The 19,904-nt window shown below is 36.4% G+C and overlaps 1 protein-coding gene across 1 annotated transcript; it reads right to left on the bottom strand.

Annotated features, from left to right (window-relative positions):
- Positions 1-5,550: 5,550 nt before the first annotated feature.
- Positions 5,551-18,130, bottom strand: sfxn1 (sideroflexin 1). The gene is made up of 11 exons (XM_073820458.1): positions 18,048-18,130; positions 13,138-13,307; positions 11,625-11,795; positions 11,395-11,493; positions 11,217-11,292; positions 10,976-11,061; positions 7,195-7,322; positions 6,999-7,048; positions 6,767-6,816; positions 6,632-6,679; positions 5,551-5,775 (listed from the first exon to the last, which is right to left on the bottom strand). The coding sequence occupies exons 2-11, from the start codon at positions 13,299-13,301 to the stop codon at positions 5,679-5,681; spliced, it is 969 nt and encodes a 322-aa protein (XP_073676559.1). The 5' UTR covers positions 13,302-13,307; positions 18,048-18,130; the 3' UTR covers positions 5,551-5,678.
- Positions 18,131-19,904: the final 1,774 nt, after the last annotated feature.

Below are 19,904 nucleotides of genomic sequence, written 5' to 3'. Positions count from 1 at the left end.
GGGGGCACAATTATGATATTAATTTCAGACATCTTCAGATAACTTATGTTATATCTTTTCTCAGAGCTAACTTCATTTCCAGAAATGTCTGCGAATACTTCCAAGAAGAGGCGCGGTCGGTTCCCTCAAGTTAACACAGGTGCAGTTCATGTCTGTTCATCACATTAACTATGAACTTGTTCCACTAGCATTCGAAGCCAAATACTTATTTTTTACTAGTATATAATTTTGTAACTTCATTTTTAAGTAGTTTTGATATTTTGGTATTTATTGCAAAGACATACATTTTTAAACGTGAGGTAAACGCCGAAAATTGATGAATAGCACGAGTTGAAGGTGAACCTGCTGAAAAAAACAATAGAAGCCATCACAGAAATTCCAGTGGTTTTCACTACAATTACCATTACGAATATTACAAGCCATCAACTATTAACCATTAAAATGTTTTCTTGTTGGGACATATTCTATTAGGATTTAGTAACAAGCCACCAATCGAAGGTGACAAATTACTAGTAGAGACCCACAGGGACCATTGTCGTTGTAACCAGTCTAGTAAAACCACTCTGTGTATGGTGTCTTTTTTTTATTCAGTAGGGAACTAATTTCTGTTAATTCATACTGAGGAACTGAGGACAAGCCACACAATTAATCCATTGCTTAATACTCTTTATTTCATTTAGGTAATCCACAGTACAGTGTAATCTACACAGTACAATATCCCCATTCACTGTAAAATAAGAAACATTTTTAAAACATATTTAAAATCGTACTCCCATCTCATTCACTATAAACAAATTATTGTACGAATCAGAGCGACTTGTTCATTTAAAGAGCAGACCATTGAGTCACATCGGTCACCTCGAAGTATTCCCGTTTTGTTCCAAGTATGCAGATGTCTTGTTATTGATTACATAATATGGGATCAGGAGACATAGAATATTATGCTGTGTTCATTGCACAAGGGAATGTATTCTTGTCCAACTGTATTTCACTTAGTATCCAGTTAATAAAGTCAGCTACCTCAAATTCCCGTCTTAAAGTGCATATTGCAGGTTTAAAAAAAAAATCGAGATAAACATATATTCGTGTATGAAAATACTATACGAATCGTTAATGCAGAATTTGAAAATATTTTACAAGACGTAAGGGCACAAATTTAGATGACAAACTGACGGTTTCCTTGACCGCTCTCAAAAACAGCTTTTTTTTCACACCGCGTCATATGACGTCACGAGAGGGAGACGTTCGCCAAGCTCTGTTGCTATTCAGTAGGAGCAGTCCTGAGTTAGTGTGTTTTCGGTAGTTATTTTTAATTTCAATTGATCATCGTCATGGTAAATTGTGTTTATGGAGGATGTACAAACTCCAGCCTGTCAGGACACCATGTCCACGGGTTTACTTACAATAAAAAGAACGGTGTATCTTCCGTATATGGGTGCGTTTGTGCGGGTAAAGAGACGGGCCTATACTAATGCATCTGCTTCGAAAAACGCGTTCACTTTACACCGGAGGATTATCATTTCGGGGATATGATACAGTTCAACATGAGATGCTGAAGCAAGAACCAAGTTAGGCTCAGAGCTGGTGCAGTTCCTTTGGTGCACACAGCACCTTCATCGGGTCCGCCGTCAGCCTGTGGTTCGTCCGAAGCCGTCAGAGATGCAGCTCGACGAAAACGTGAACTGTGCACCGTAAGTCTTGTTTTTCTTCTCATAACTACCAAATCTGTGAACATATTTATTTAAAATAATGAGACAACGAGATGTGTATAACTTGTTGTAAAGCACCGTAGCTAGCTTGTAGGCATTAGCAATGTAATTTTAAGAACCGTGTAAAAATTGTACCATATGAGAAGGCATAACTGGTCAGTTATCCTCAGTTTGTTAATGTTATAATTATCAAGTCTAGTTATAGCTTAGTCACATTGTTTGCACAGCTAATTTGTAATTTTTTGTCTTGTGTGTTTTTAGGGTTTTGGGAGACATTGCAAGACATGCGGGTGTGTGTGTGTGTGTGTGTGTGTGTGTGTGTGTGTGTGTGTGTGTGAAGATCTGAAGTAGTGGAGGCCAGCTGTTATAAACCACCTCTAATATAACACATTAGTGTGATACCCACACTGAAAATGATTTTCTTTCAGTAGTGTATGTTTGGTACATCTACATATATATTAACAGTTGCAATGTTGTCTTATAAGTTGGGTATTAACAGTACTATGAAATAATATTTATGTATTAATATTTATTAAACTGAATTGAATTAACCATAAATGCAGATCTGCTTGATATATATATGTTGTAAACTTCATAAAAAATGTTATACAGTAAGAGAGTTTGTGATTGTGATTATTTTTTATTGATTGTCACCAAAATGGGGCCATTCAAAACCTTTATAAAGTCATCCTTCCTCTGTAAACTGTCTAATAGCTGACACAACACATGCAGGTATAAGGGCTTCCTGATGAATACCAGCGCACACAACTTGACTGTATGCTGTCAATATTAATTGTCTTATACCAATGGCATTAAAAAGTTTTACTTTATAGGTATTTGTGACCTAAATATAGTCAAACTGTAATGGAGATTACATTTTACTGTTTATTTGTACGTACAAGTATTTTGCTCAGAGTCATAAATTATCTCTACCATAAACTTACTCATGCCCCTGCCTGAAATGCATATAAGCAATCTGTAGAACCTATTTTGATTTCAGACAGCAAGCCTCAAAGTGCAGAGTCAGAGACAACACATCAAGTTTGGGGGCATTTCCCATATAAGCATATAATAAAACAAAAAGGTTTTTATCTCTCTCTCGCGCGCGCGCGCGGTAATAACCCGCTATATCACGTAACGTTTGCGTCGGATATTAACGAGTATGACACGCTTGATCAACGATTATTCGTTTGTGTTACTGCTAAATTGAATCAACACTTCTAGATGGCCAATGCTATGATTTTGCCAGCTAACACTGATCTCAGACTCTCACCAAGACGCCTGCCCTGTTCTCCTCACACCACAACTTAATTTGTCTCCTCTGACCGTTGTTCTGTTTAATCCTGGCATGTCCCTGCTCTCTTGGCCACATAGCAGGCTCATATTTGTGTCTGTGGTTCGTCATACGAGTGTAAATAAACATTTAAAATGTTCTCCGCGACCGAAAACTCATTGCGATCCATTGTTTTCCTGTGGTTTACATTGACCGCTCTCCCTCTCGTTACGTCACTGCCGGTTTGGCAGTTTTTCAGATGCGGAAGTAAAATTCTCTCACAAAAACGACTCCAGAAGCCTTAATAGCGTATTTTGAAGTATATTTTAAAGAAAATCTGGTTCCTACATCGTTCTATACATCAATTCACTGGAGTCTCTAACCTGCAATATGCACTTTAACATCCTCATGGCTACAATGCTGTTGTGATTCTCCTGAACAAACCAGCAGCTGTTAGGTTGCAGCAGTTATGCAATTATAAGACTTCATTTATACAAGATCAGTAAGTATCACAGATTTCAAGAAAGATCTGAGCACCTAGGGCCAACACTGAGGGGGACAAAAAAAAATGTTAAAAATTTTGTCCCAGGCCCTCTGAATATTAGTGATGCTGGCGACCCACAAAATAATACTAGACAACAAAAATAGTTCCCGACCCATCACCTTTCACAGAGATTTGTGATGTATAATGCTAAAAACCTTAAGGGAATCTTGAAGAACAAGGACTGTTGTGCTTTTTTCACAATTAAAACAAAGAGTGGCTACCAACATAACCAGCAGTATATCCACAAAAATGTACATGCTCTCAGTTTGATTTCATTACTGCCAACACTACATTCAAGAACTGAATACATGTGGCACATCAACAGTCTCACAAGAACAAACTTAAGAGCGCTCAACACACAACTGAGAGCTATTGTGCCCTCTTAGTAGGTTACATATTAAACATTTAACATATTTAGTACCTCAACACATGGAGACCTAGTCAAGATTACCATCAGTAAATCTAAAAATACATAACATAGGCAAAAATACATGGACACCCAAACACCGTACCCATATGTTGTTTTGAACACCTAATTTTGAAACAATAAGCATTAATTGATCCATTTGCTCCAAACTCTTTTAGGAAGGCTTCCCATAAGTGTGCTGGAACATGGATGCACCGATGAGAACTGGTCTGTTACAATTCATCCCAAAGGACAGGGCTTTGTGTAGGCCAATCATTTTGTTTCAAAAAAGCTGGTAAGTCAGTTTTGGACCTTGGGCATAAAGTTTAACATACAATTCTCTAGAATATCACTCAAAAATGAATGTTTGCTCACCCTCAGGCCATGGCTCAAAGCTGTTTGTAATAGATGTTTTTTCCACGTCTTTATCCAAAATATTGTTCACTCAAGTGAAAAAGTCCTTTCTGAAGCAAATTTAAAGTTAAAAACAACTTAATGATGGATTTGCTCCTTCCAAACATCCAGCTTTTCACTTCATAAGATGTCAATTGATGGATTGGAGTTGCTTATGCAGTTGCGTTAATACTTGTCATCAAAAATGACTGAAATAGCCAAACCTGGGCATTCAAAGGAACTGTCCACGTACTTTGGCCATGTATTGTCAATGGCAAACAGGAAAAGGCAATGTAGCACTTCATTAAAGGAAAAGTCACACTACTTAAAAAAAAGTGTTTTTTCTTTAAAAGATACAGAAAATGACACATTAGCTTTCATTAGTCATTAACCTCAATACTCTTAGATTATTCTAGTTATTCTGGTATGTTTAATGTTGTAGATTGCTGTGCGTTACCTTAAACCTAACAAAATATGGCACTGAAAGGGTGGACTGAAGTAAATGGGTTTTCAATAATTATAAAACAGATGCAGGTTTGATAAGTTTGGATTGAAAAACAGTATGTGTTACCTTGAACTGCTAGAGGACTGGACTTTGGAACAGTCAATGAGAACACGTTGAACTTTAACTCACACTATTTTCATCTACAAAAAGTTTGTTCATGCACTGTCGGCAGGCAGAAGAAATTATATGAACATACGCGCTATTTTTGCATAACATCCTAGTTAAACTCAAATACTGAGAATAGTAAAATAGATAAAACTCTTTTGAAAACCCATGCTGTAGTTTATTGGTTTATTATTAAACCTGCGTCTAAGGAAATGTGCAGCAGAGGTTTGTATTTGGCAACTTTTTCAACGGATTGCACTGTTGTCATTAAGAGGTCCCTTGATTTTTCTTAAAACTGAAATTTGGCAGTAACGTATAAACTGCAATCGTCATGACGAGATAAAGACAAAATACTGGCAACAACAATGCAACACAGACTAACAGAAAAGAAAAACAAGGTCAACACCAGCCATCTTTGATCCTTACTGAAAACAACATTGAATGGCACATGGAATAATCTGGCAGCTAACTAAATAATTTCAGAAATTAAAAAGAATACTACATGTATATACAGTAGTATGCACCGTCATACACATCCCAGACAAAAGATTGGCAAAGATCAGCAACGACAATGAGGATTGAGCTTAAAAACAATTAAAACAGTCAAAAATGTGAAAACATCTTACAAAATGACTGAGTTGGGATGTCCTGGAGAGGAACGGGTGAACTTTGGCACACATAGAGATGTTTTGGATGGTACGTGAAACCATTACAGTAGAGAGCGGATTCACCCATGTTTGTCTTTACAGTCCTTTGTTGAAGTAGACGATCTCTACTCCAGGATGACTGGCTCGAATCTTCTCCTGCAGCTCTGGTTCCAAACGGCTCACTGCCATAGAGCTGCATGATTTTAAATAGAACAAAAAATTAATTATGAAGTGGAACAATCATCAAATCATTAAAGGAGAAGTTCACTTCCAGAAAAACGTACTCACACCCTTTTCATCCAAGATGTTTGTGTCTTTCTTTCTTCAGTTGTAAAGAAATTATGTTTTTTGAGAACAAACATTTTAGGATTTTTCTCCATATAGTGGACTTCTATGGTTTAAATACAGCTTCAAACGATCCAAAATGCAGTTGTAAACGATCCCAGCTGAGGAAGTAGGGTCTTATCTAATCTTTTATTTATTTTTTATTTATATACTTTTTAACCTCAAACGCTTGTCTTGTCTTGTTCTGCCTGAACTCTGTTTTTTTTCTGGTTCAAGACAGTTAGGGTATGTCGAAAAACTCCCATCTCTTTTTATCCCTCAACTTTAAAATCATCCTACATCGCTGTTTTACCTCTTTGTTTGATCTTCTTTGCATGTTCAGTTTGCAAACACTGGGTCTGTACTTCTGCAGCGATGTAGGGTGATTTTGAAATGATTTTTGAAGTTGAGGGAGAAAATAAGATGGGTTTTTCGACACACCCTCCCTTGAATCGTTTCACTAGATAAGACCCTTCTTCCTCGATTGAAGTCACTTACAACCGCATTCAAACTGCATTTTGGAAGTACAAACTGTGCACTATAGACATCCATTATATGGAGAAAAATCCTGAAATGTTTTCCTTAAAAAGATATAATTTCCTTACGACTGAAGAAAGAAAGACTTGAACATCTTGGACGACAAGGGGTGACTACATTTTCTGTAAATTTTTGTTCTGGAAGTGAACTTCTCCTTTAAATCCAAACCGTTTTGAAAATGTTCTCACCTCTTTTGTGGGAATAGCGCACAGCACAATGGGGTTGCAAACACGAGGCTAAGAGGAAGAAAAAATGTGTCACAAATTTAGAAAAGCCTTTAAGGAATTAACTGTTTATTAGACCATCAATCTATGGCAACTCACCAAAACCCAACCAAGCCAACTTGAATGGGTGCACTCATCCACGGAAACCTCTGAAAAAATAAAGGGGGGGGGAATCAATCTGGCAACAAAGCCCATGATTCTATGGGGCCATTTTAAGGGCTAATGCATTCAAGCAAACCGGACACTGTAGTAGGGTGTGTACGTGCTCTGCTAAGGCTAAACAGCTTTCATTAAGATTTTCAGACATGTGCACAAAATGTTTAGAAATTACCTTGAGGAAGGCCTTCTTTTCCAAAGCATTCATTAAAAATGGAGGGATAGCTATAGAAAAGATTTAAGATTTGTAGGTTAAATTAGATTCCAATTTCATCATTATATGTGCATACTTATATAAACATAGTTCCAAAGTCCATCCTATTGCAATCAGCTCAATAAAAGACAGATTTAGAAATTCAGAGTAAACAAACCCATTCCCGGGGAGGCCATGAGGATTCTGGAAACCACCACTTGTGTGATGGCCTGTTGAGCTGCCTTTGAAGATTCTCCTAACCGATTTTCGTTCTCATCCATTACTGGAATGCCGTGTTTGAGTTCCCTGATTGAAACACAAAAGGAACGACATACTCCACATCACCTCATGTCTGTTAAATTAACAGTGGCACACAATATACACGACCGGTCAAAAGTCTGGGGTCAGTGTATTAATAGTTCGTCCAAAAATTAAAATGACCCCATTATTTACCCACTCTCAAGCCATCCTAGGTGTTAGGGCTGGGCGGTATGACCAAAATTTTATTTCACGGTATGAGAAATTTTATTTTACGGTAATGATATCTTTCACGATATAGTTTTTTTATATAGGTAGTTATTCCAGAAAATGTACAAAAGTGCTTTATATAATAAATAAGCTTGAATATTTAATAGGGATGCACCGAAGTGAAAATTCTTGGCCGAAACCGAAAACCAAAAAATAGGAAACCAAAAACCGAAAGAATTATGCCAATTATTAGTACCATTGCATTTATGGCTATGACTGTGTATTAATCTTAAAATCAAGGCATTGCAATTGCATGAATTAATATTAAAGTTTCAAAGAATAAATCAAGTATATTAATTTAAACAATTATTATCAATCAAGTATTATATTACTTAAATAACATACTGTATACTTTACTGCCTTTGTTTAAATTGTTTAATTTTTTTAACACATTATCTTGTGGATCCATCAGTTCACATTTACAACTCTATGCGTTTCTCTTCCAGCAGGAGGCGCTGTCAGAATGGTAGTATAAAAGCAGCACAGCAAATGACTTTGAAACGTGCAGCGCTCATATTTATTCAATGGATAGCCTTTTGAAGTTTCATCGCAATTCTTGTCTTTCAGTCCCCACATTTAAGACCACCTGAAATCATAATTATGACTTTCATAACCTCCTAATAACACTGCAGTCATCAATGAAAAATAAGAGCTTTATTTCAGGAACAGACTTTCAAAAACAAACCTTATACAAAATACGTTTCTTTTTATTATTTTTTTCCACCATGTTCGGGGCACAAGGAAAATATTAGGGGACTAAATTAATATAAGCATATGACGTATAATCGTCTCTTATTGTCGCAGAGAATGCAGGTCAGATGCTGAAATCACTGTCAGTTTTTACTTTTACTTTAACATATTGCGCAGTTTTCATGTTGCTTGTGTGATATCCATTGGCTCACCTCCATGGTGTAAAACACAAATATTTATAAAAATACAGTATATAGAAAAGACATATCTTTAAAATATTGTGATGTAACACCAACATAAATCCATTGTTTTTTTTACTCACTGAAAGCTACATCTGTCTGCGCGCAATGCACCGATCTCTGCTCTCATCACTGCAGGCACGACTACAGACACACCCCCTCTTGAAATTTCGGCATTACAAGTTTTGCAAATCGCTGTTCTCAGATATACTGAAATACGTCCACACCGCAGACGTGTTGCTTCAGACAAGCACGTGCAGGCTGTGGTTTCTGTTTGCGTCAACATACTGTTTCGGCCGTGTTGTTTCAGTGATAAAAATATTTCGGCCGAAAACCGAAAATGCACTTTTGGGCCATTTTTGGCTGAAAAGTTTCGGTGGCCGAATATTCGGTGCATCCCTAATATTTAAGAAAAGAAAAGAACTCGTTTCTCCTTTTCCATGTTTTTACAACCTCCCAGCGTATCCTTCAGTCTTGCATTCAACGGTTTGACCAGTCTCAGCCTCACGCGTGCTGCACGTGGGTTGGCCACGCCCACTTATTTACATTTCGCGGTATACACAGAATAAAAATTCTTTTACGGTACACATTTCATTCCGCGGTAACGATATATACCGTTATACCGCCCAGCCCTACTAGGTGTATATGACTTTCTTCTTTAAGATGAATACAATTGGGAGTTATATTAAAAAAATGTTCTGGCTCTTTCGAGTTGTATAAACATTTCAGGAATTATCTCCATATATTGGACTTCAGTGGTGCCCCCAAGTTTCAACCTCCCAAAATGCAGTTTAAATGCAGCTTCAAAGGGCTCTAAACGATCTCAGCCGAGGAAGAAGGGTCTTATCTTTTCGAAACAAATTGACAATTTATATACTCAAATGTTTGTCTCATCTTTCTTACAATTAGGGTATGTCGAAAAACTCACATCTCATTTTCTTCTTCAACTTCAAAATCGCCCAACATCACTGTTTTACCTTTTTTTTTTTTTTGTAAAGGGACTTTATTTTTGTAAACACTGGGTCAGGACTTCTGCAGCGATGTAGAGCGATTTTGAAGTTATGGAAGACAAAGAGATGGGAGTTTTTCAATATACCCTAACTGTCTTGAACCGTAAAAAACAGCTCATGCAGACATAGACAAGACAAGTGTTTGAGGTTAGAAAGTACATAAATAGTGAGTTTGTTTCGAAAATGACTGATCGTTTCGCTAGATAAGACACTTCTTCCTCAGCTGGGATCGTTTAAAGGAACACTCCACTTTTTTTGGAAATAGGCTCATTCTCCAACTCCCCCCGAGTTAATAAGTTGAGTTACCGTTTTGAAATCCATTCAGCCGTTCTCCTGTTCTGGCGATATCACTTTTAGCATAGCTTAGCATAGATCATTGAATCCTATGAGACCAATATAGCATCGCGTTCAAAAATGACCAACAAGTTTTGATATTTGTCCTATTTAAAACTTGACTTTTCTGTAGTTATATTGTGTACTAAGACCGGCGAAAAATGTAAAGCTGCAATTTTCTAGGCAGATAAGATTAGGTGTGATAGTCAAGGACGTTTGCTGCCGTTTGCTTCCCAGCTAGGTAACTTCCAATGTGACCAATGTTACCTAGCTGGGAACTAATTCCAGGCGCTGCGTGATATTACTGCGCCTGCTGCGTCCATATTACGGCAGCAAACTTCCTTGACTATTACGCCGGAATGGGAGTGTAGATCCTAATCTTATCGGCCTAGAAAATCGCAGCTTTACATTTTCCGCCGGTATTAGTACACGATATAACTACAGAAGAGCCAAGTTTTAAATAGGACCAATATCGAAACTCGTTGGTGATTTTTGAACGCTTTATCGATGCTATATTGGTCTCATAGGATTCAATGATCTATGCTAAGCTATGCTAAAAGTGATATCGCCAGAACAGGAGAACGGCTGAATGGATTTCAAAACGGTAAAACTCAATTTATTAACTCGGGGGAGTTGGAGAATGAGCCTATTTCCAAAAAAAGTGGAGTGTTCCTTCAAAGTCCTTTGAAGTTGCAATTAAACTACATTTTGGAAGTTCAAACTTGGGGGCATCATTGAAGTCCATTATATGGAGAGAAATCTTGAAATGTTTTCCCTCAAGAAACATAATTTCTTATCGACTGAAGAAAGAAATACATGAATATCTTCGATGACAAGGGGGTGAGTAAATTATCTGTACATTTTTGTTCTGCAAGCCCAGCAGAGCCAGGACATTTTTAATGTAGCTCTGATTGTATTCATCTGAAAGAAGAAAGTCATATACATCTAGGTTTGCTCTGACGGTGAGTAAATCATGGGGTAATTTTCATTTTCAGGTGAACTTACCCTTTTAATTGTAGTATGTCACAATATTAATGTTTTAACTCACTTTTTTGTGATGCTAGGATTTTATGACTACCAACCAACCAATTCTGAGCAACCTTAGTAAAATTAGGTCGAAGCTCTTTATGCAAAAGATTTGTTTTACATAATTATTTACCGTTGTCTCATGAGTGGAATATTAATACAGTTAGCAGCAGCTACAGCAGCGAAAGGAACAAAGCGTCCTATGAGTGGAGACACATGCTGAAAGACAGTAAAAGTAATTCATTTTTAGTTTAAATAAATATTGATTAATACAAGCACACAAAGTGTCAGCACTAAGCAGTAAACACACTAAGATTTATTACTTTGCTGTGAAAGAGTTATAGCCTATAAACATTAGAAAGCAAGACCATTACCTTTGCTAATGCATTTAGTCCTAAAGCAGTAGCCACGGCCCCTGTGGTGGCTGATACATATGCTGTGCCAAGCTGGCTGCAAGAATAAACATTAGGAGAACAGGAATTAGAAGTAGAAGACAAGATAAATGCATAAGGTGTAACAAATGATGATATGCATGACCTAAAGTCCTCTTACTTTACTGTGATGGGAGCGTCTCCGCTCCTGTTGGTGTAGTTGACTATTGCATTAAAAGACTGATTGATCCACTGCCAGAACAGAACTGCTGGAGTCGTTCTAAAAAGCAAGAAAGTGTATAGATATTCAGCATTATATGTGGGCAAATCAGTTATTATCCAGAAAATATCCAGCAAGTCATATAGCTACACTACAGTAATGATTAAACAGCATAAACCAGCATGGTTTACCTGTAGAACGTCATCATGCACCCAGTGATGGTCATGTTCATGGGGACCTGAGCAGACATGCGACCAATCAGGAGCATTTTCTCGCCTGTGTCTGGATGGAATGCTGAGTCAAAAACATACTTTGCCCTCCATAGCTCATCTTCTGTGAGACCTGGTGTTACCACCCCTTTTCTTGAGGGAAAAAAAAATTAAGATGATGATAGTGTATTTGTTATTTAAAGAGCTATGTAGCATATGTAGAATGAAATGCTTTACAAAAGCACATAAATACAGTTGAGGTCAAAAGTTAACATACACCTTGCAGAATTTGCTAAATGTTAATTATTTGACCAAAATAAGAGGGATCATACAAAATGCATGTTATTTTTTATTTAGTACTGACCTGAATAAGATATTTCACATAAAAGAAGTTTACATATAGTCCACAAGAGAAAATAATAGTTGAATTTATAAAAACAACCCTGATCAAAAGTTTACATACGCTTGATTCTTAATACTGTGTTGTTACCTGAATGATCCACATCTGCATTTTTTTTTTTTGGTTAGTGATAGTTGTTCATGAGTCTCTTGTTTGTCCTGAACAGTTAAACTGCCCGCTGTTCTTCAGAAATATCCTTCAGGTCCCACAAAACCTTTGGTTTTTCAGCTTTTTTGTGTATTTGAACTCTTTTCAACAATGACTGTATGATTTTGAGATCAATCTTTTCACAGTGAGGACAACTGAGGGACTCATATGCAACTATTACAGAAGGTTCAAATGCTCACTGATGCTTCAGAAGGAAACACAATGCATTAAGAGCCGGAGAGTAAAAAACTTTTTGAATTTGAAGATCAGGGTAAATTTTATTTATTTTTATCTTCTGTAGCTTCTGAAGGGCAGTATTAAATGAAAAAAGATGGAACGAAAAATGGACTCAAATTCATTCTGTTCAAAAGTTTACACCCCAGGCTCTTAATGCACCATTTTTCCTTCTGAAGCATCAGTGAGCATTTGAACCTTCTGTAATAGCTGCATATGAGTCCCTCAGTTGTTCTCAGTGTGAAAAGATGGATCTCAAAATCATACAGTCATTGTTGGAAAGAGTTCAAATACACAAAAATGCTGAAAAACCAAAGAATTTGTGTGACCGGAAAGATTTTTTCTGAAGAACAGTGGGCAGTTTAACTGTTCAGGACATACAAGTAACTCATGAACAACTATTACTAAACAAAGAAACAAAAAAAAAAACACACCTGTGAATCATTCAGGTAACAACACAGTTTAAGAGTCAAGTGTATGTAAACTTTTAAACGGGGTCATTTTTATAAATTCAGCTAATATTTTCTCTTGTGGACTATATGTAAACATCTTTTATGTGAAATATCTTATTCAGGACAGTACTAAATAAAAAAATAACATGCATTTTGTATGATCCCTCTTATTTTGGTAAAATAATTCACATTTTGCAGATTCTCCAAGGTGTATGTAAACTTTTGACCTCAACTGTATTCTAAATCCAGAGTAGAATCTTACTTGTAATCCAGAATAATCTGACGTGCTTTTTCTAATTGTTCATTTGACAGGAGGATGTTTCTCGGGTCTGTGACAGTGAAGAAATGCTTTGCTCGACCCACAAATGTTCCCTGATCCCAGCGTGGCTCTTTAATGTTTATGGAGGTGGAGAGCTCAGCTGCCATGGTACACTGTAAAAAAAATATTACACTGTTAAAAGCACTTATCTTTATCTTTACAGAACAGTAAGTTTTTTCATATATTTCCTTTATGGAAAAAACTATATTGTAATATGACATAATAAATCAAAAGCCTTTTTAGATCCCCCCCCCCCCCCCCCCCCCTTCAGAAACAACCAAATAATGCTTGCACATGACATTCCTCTCCTGATTAGGCCACCGCTGAATCAGCATGTAGCTGCTAAAGACACAGCTGACCAGCCAACCAAAGAAAGGCTTGAACATCAGTCACACAGAAAACGACAATAGGTGCTGTTAGTCCCCATATAAAACAATGCCTCTGTTTATGTCGACTTTGTCTTTAACACAGAAGTAAGCCTATGGTTGAGACCTCCGGTTCATTAGCTGCTATAGGGAAATAACGAGAGGAATAACAATGTGCAGTAAATGGTAAAACTGGTTGCATTACAAAACAGTGTGTTCATAAGTAAAACAATACAAAATAATATGGTAAGACACACCAATTTGCAATATCAAGCAGCAAAACAAGCGGTTTCATACAGCTAAATATAGCTGGACGCGGATAAGACCGGAAGCCAGACCCATAAAATTTACAAATGGCTGAGCCCACTCTTACGGGAAGAAAAAGGTGGACACAAAACCGAGAAAAGTCTCAGGGTAGGGGACGGATTAAAAAATGTCTCAAAAAATGTCATCAGTTACTCACTCTCATTAATTCTCATCTTTATTTTGTGAAATGGCAAAAGATATTAGACTGAATGTGGATTAAAGTCTTAAAGTCAACATTCACTTTCATTGCATCATTTTCCATACAATGAAAGTCAAGATTACAGGGGCTTAGTATACTAGACTGCAATTTTTGCTTTCCCACTGAAGAAAGAAAGCCACATGGGTTTTAAATTATATGAGGTTACTATTTTAGTGTATCTTTGGGTGAGCGAGTCATGCATTGGGTGAACCAACTTCATTATCAAACGCTTCAAGGTTGAGTTCAGATAAAACTTTCGGAATAAACAGAATTTAACCATTTATTTGCGTGTGCATATTGCAAGAAAAGGCATTGACAGTGGCAGAATGAAATAAATGAAATAAATCACGCTTTTAAATGTGCAGCTTGGTGACATTTTATCCTCAAAATGCACCAGAAATGGCTAAAGGGAGGATAATAATTCGAGCGTTTCACTGCTGACAGTTACAAAAATGGGCCGTGTCTCTTTAAATCAAATCATGTTCATGTGTTTTGCATGAGATCACTTGATGCTTTGGCTTGAGCTGCATCCTGTTTGTAACGTGTTTCAATCCGCCTCACTTGCGATTCTTTCAAACAGTTTGATTCAAAGAACCGGTTCAGAAATTTGAATTCTGTCATACATCCAAGTGTGGCATATTAAATGCTTAGAAATGTTTCAATATGTACAGTTGTGCTCAAAATTAACCATACCCTTGGTAAATATGATCTAAGAGGGCTGTGGAAATAAATCTGTATCATTAATCATTTAAAAATGAATGCTAAAATTGTACAAAAATCAAACCTTTCATTGTAGAAAAAGCATTTAAAATAGGAGAGAAATCTCATTTCTAAAAAAATGTTTTTCTCTAGTACACATTGGCCACAATTAATCATACCCTTTTATTCAATGCTTTTTGCAACCTCCATTTGCCAAGATAACAGCTCTGAGTCTTCACCTATAATGTCTGATAAGCTTAGAGAACATCTGACAAGAGATCAGAGACCATTCCTTCATACAGAATCTTTCCAGACTCTTCAGATTTCCAGGTCCATGTTGGTGCTTCTCCTCTTCAGTTCACCAAACTCATTTTCTATAGGGTTCAGGTCAGGGAACTGGGTTGGCCATTTTGATGTTTGTTTGTGGTTCATTGCCCATTATAAGATTTCTAGCAGGGACAGTCAGTTTTTAATTTTTTATCTGTTGGTATTTGTTAGAATCCATCTGCCATCTATCTGAACAAGATATTCAGGATCTCTGGCAGAAAAATAGGCCCACAAGATTAAAGACAAAGCAGTATTTCATTGTACACATGGGGTACGTTTTTATCCCTGTGTGCAGTAAACCCACCTTGAGTGTTTTCTGCTAAAAAGCTCATTTCTTAGTTTAATCTGACCATAGAACCCAGTCCCGTTTGAAGTTCCAGTTGTGTCTAGCAAAGGAATATGACATTTTTGAATGAAAGATCAAATGGATGAACAATGCGGGCTTATTTTCACAGCCTTCTTTGATCATATTTACCAAGGGTATGAATAATTTTGAGCACAAATGTAGGTGTTATTAGTAGTTTATTCTCATTTATTCTCATCTTTCTTTTGTGAAAGACAAAAGATATTAGAATGTGAATGACTGACATTCTTAGTCAACATTCACTTTCATTGGATCGTTTTCATACAGTGAAAGTCAAAATTACTTAAACTCATTATATCAACACTGCAAGTGTTGTTTTCCACTTGAGAAAGTTAGCCATGTGGGTTTAAAAATACATGAGGTTACTATTTGGGGTTATCGTTGGGTGAACCATGCCTCAGGTGAACTTCATTATCATGTCCCGTTTTTACACATTTCAATGGCGATAGGAAATCTGACTCACTCGCGCCAATCGATTCTTTCGACCTGTTCGAACTGGTTCGAAAATAATTCACTTTTCAACTTGGTTGGGGCAATCTATTCTTTTGAACAGTTTAATTCAAAAAACTGTTTAGGGATTCAGCCATTCATCCCAGTGTGGCATATTAAATGCTTGGAAATGTTTCAATATGTAGGTGTTATCAGCTATTCGTTCTCATTTATTCTCATCTTTCTTCTGTGAAAGACAATGTGAAGGACTGACAGTCTTAGTTAACATTCACTTTCATTGCATCGTTTTCCATACAGTGAAAGTCAAGATTACTTAAGCTCATTATACTAGACCGCAGGTTTTGTTTTCCACTTTTAAGTAAGCCATGTGGTTTTTAAATAATTTGAGGTTACTATTTTGGGGTACCTTTTAGTGAACCAAGCCTTGGGTGAGCCAACTTCATTATTATGTTACTTTTTTAACGCGTTTCAATGACGATAAGTCCGATTCACTCGCGCCAATCGATTCTTTCGAACAGTTTGATTCAAAGAACCGGTTCAAAACAAATTCAGGGATTCAGCCATAAATACCAGTGTGGCATATTAACTGCTTAGAAGCCTAGTCTTTGTTAGAAACGTTTTAATATGTAGGTGTTATCAGTTATTAATTCTCATTTATTTTCATCTTTCTTTTATGAAAGACAAAATATATTATGCAGAATGTGAAGAACAGACAGTCTTAGTTAACATTCTCTTTCATTGCATCGTTTTCCATACAGTGAAAGTCAAGATTACTTAAGCTCATTATACTAGACCGCAGGTTTTGTTTTCCACTTTTAGGTAAGCCATGTGGTTTTTAAGTAATTTGAGGTTACTATTTTGGGGTACCTTTTAGTGAACCAAGCCTTGGGTGAGCCAACTTCATTATCATGTTACTTTTTTAACGCGTTTCAATGACGATAAGTCCGATTCACTCGCGCCAATCATTTTTTTGAACAGTTCGATTCAAAGAACCGGTTCAAAAAGAATTTAAGAATTCAGCCATAAATACCAGTGTGGCATATTAACTGCTTAGAAACTATTTAATATGTAGGTGTTATCAGTTATTAATTCTCATTATTTTCACTTTCTTTTGTGAAAGACAAAAGATATTATGCAGAATGTGAAAAACTGACAGTCTTAGTCAACATTAACTTTCATTGCATCATTGCAATTTAGTAAAATTAACACTTTATATGCATACGTTCAAAACCATATGTAGCATGTTCTTCTGTTTGCCAAAACTTTATTCTCAGTTTAATGAGTCAAATGATTCTGAATAATTCAGTACGATCCGTCAATGAATCGTTTAGTCATTTTTGTGAACAGTCTTTCAGACCGCTAGTGCACTCAACCGGTTCGCTAAACAAAGATCCGACTCAAAAGAACAATTGATTCACGATTCGGACATCGCAACAAAGCGACTACATATTACGTTATCCAACAATGAAAACACTAGAACAGCGCATACACACTATGGATTGCAGTGATAAGGTACTGACCGATGCACGGGCCTCTTGATCTGAACTGAACTTTGAACACAGAGACGCCGCGTTAATGACACTTCCCCCAAACAGACCATTTCTTACCCAATACAGTATGCATTCATGACTATATATATTAATCTGTATTCTTTCAATATGCATGCAGACGTTTTAATTCATAGGCTGTATTTTGTGTGTTAAAACAGTGATGGTTTTTACAGAACAAAACATTGTATAATAAATGACATTAATTATATGGTGTCTCGAAATCAATTGTTAGAATTTCATCGTTGTAGCCCAATGGCAAAGAATGGTTCAAAACCAGTCAGTACCGGTTAGATGGCTTCCATTGGGCTTTTCAATATGTCATAAATCCAAATATGAATTATATTATGCTTAAACATCATGTTAAAGGGATGCTCCATATGATAAAAATCTTAATCAATGTTAGTTTTATCTTTAAAAACATTTGTGCAACTCCAGCTGTGCACCTCTTTATCAACCTCTGGATGCCACATCACAAATCCACTTACTGGCAACATAAGGTTTTACATTGTAATGCAGCCAGTGAAAAAAAGAACATGTCTTTGCAATGGCATCCGTGAAGATATGCATCTATGAAGATAGGTCATATTACTTACAGTGCAACAGTGCAAAGCTCGCCGTCAGACTAAATCACAGCGCTCCGCAGCAGATATCAGTCTCTCGCACTGAGGCTAATTTGGTATTTACGAATGAATGTGAAGTACGCTGCAGTAAACGCCACCCTTTCGGCCAACCAACCAGAGGCGCTGTTGATAATTCAAAATAAAAGTTTTCAATATCTTGGAAAATATTTGTAACATGATAACATTAGATTTATATTGCGGAAATTAGTAATGTTCTAAACAGATAGCATGGATAGCAACGAAATTTTAGTTGAGTGCGCTCAGCGAGTGAAATAAAATATATTAGTCAGTCAAGGAGAAGACTTTTGTCATGAAATACGAGGAATGCAAATAATTTGGTTATTAAATTTAATGAGCTTCAACGGCCAAATCCATTTTAAGTCTACGGTTTTATGGCAATGATTTTTAACTGTTGATTGTAGACCTGAAATGTAAAGAAATGCTTTATCTTGTGTGCAATTTGTGTGCCATATAGAAGGATATCAATGAACATTTTAACCTTTGTATTTTAATTTGTCTCTACAGAAAGAGATGAATATGCTAATTTGCAAAATTACTTACCAAACTAAGACTTTTCTGAAATGCCAGTTATTTCTTGGAGCTAAGTAAACACTTTACGCTTGACGAGGCTGAGTGATAGATTCATCCAGAGAGCCGCTTAAAAAAATTATTCAAAAGCACAGTTAATGACAATTAGATAACTGGACTAAGAAAATGGCTCCATCTGGTGGATGTTTTAAACACCGACCAAGTGATTCCTGTTATGCATAACATTTTCATGTCCGCACTTCTGACGTGTAAAATGTTAAAGTCATAATTTGACAAAAATGCAAAATCATACTACTTTTGTTTTACCGCAGTATCACAATTAAATAAACATAGGAGTGACACATTGGTTTAAAGGATTAGTTCACTACCGGAATAAAAAAATCCTAAAAATTTAATCACCCCTATGTCATCCAAGATGTTCATGTCTTTCTTTCTTCAGTCGAAAAGAAATGGTTTTTGAGGAAAACACTGCAGGATTTTTCTCCATATAGTGGACTTCAATGGGGATAAACGAGTTAAAGGTCCAAATTGCAGTTTCAATGCAGCTTCAAAGGGCTCTACACGATCCCATTTGAGAAATAAGGGTCTTATCTAGCAAAACGAGTGATTTTTCTCAAATTATTTAAAATTTAAGTGCTTTTTAACCGCAAATGCTTGTTTTGCATTAGTTGGACCTCACACATTATGTAGCTAATGTGCATGCACACGCGGAAGTACATACCCAGTGTTTACAAAGGTAAGGTGCAAAGAAAGTCAAAACGCCCTTTTACAAAAAAGCTAAAACAAAGATGTCGTAAGATTTTGAAGTTGCAGGAGAAATTTAAGTTAAGTTTTACCTTTTGCACTGAAATACACAGACGAAGAACTAACCTTCCGTGACTTTTTCAATGTGATTATGTAATGCCTAAAAACATGCATTTCAGAGCTAGTGCAAGATGAGCATCTGTGGTTAAAAAGTATATACATTTTAATTTTTTAGAAAATGACCACTCGTTTCACTAGACAAGACCCTCCTCAGCTGGGATCACATAAAGACCTTTGAAGCTGCATTGAAACTGCAATTTGGAACTTCAACCCATTGATCCCCACTGAAGTCCACTATATTGAGGAAAATGTTTTCCTCAAAAACCATTTCTTTTCGACTGAAGAAAGAAAGACATAAACATCTTGGATGACATATGGATAAATAATTAGGAAATGTTTAATTCTGAAAGTGTACTAATCCTTTGGTTAAAAAGTGGGTGTTGAACATTATTCCTTAACATTTAATAACAAATATTT

This window comes from Garra rufa, chromosome 16 (genome assembly GCF_049309525.1).
Source record: "Garra rufa chromosome 16, GarRuf1.0, whole genome shotgun sequence".
In the NCBI taxonomy this organism is placed as follows: domain Eukaryota; kingdom Metazoa; phylum Chordata; class Actinopteri; order Cypriniformes; family Cyprinidae; genus Garra; species Garra rufa.
Note: the sequence above shows the minus strand (reverse complement) of the source record. Positions and strands in the feature narration are given on the sequence as shown.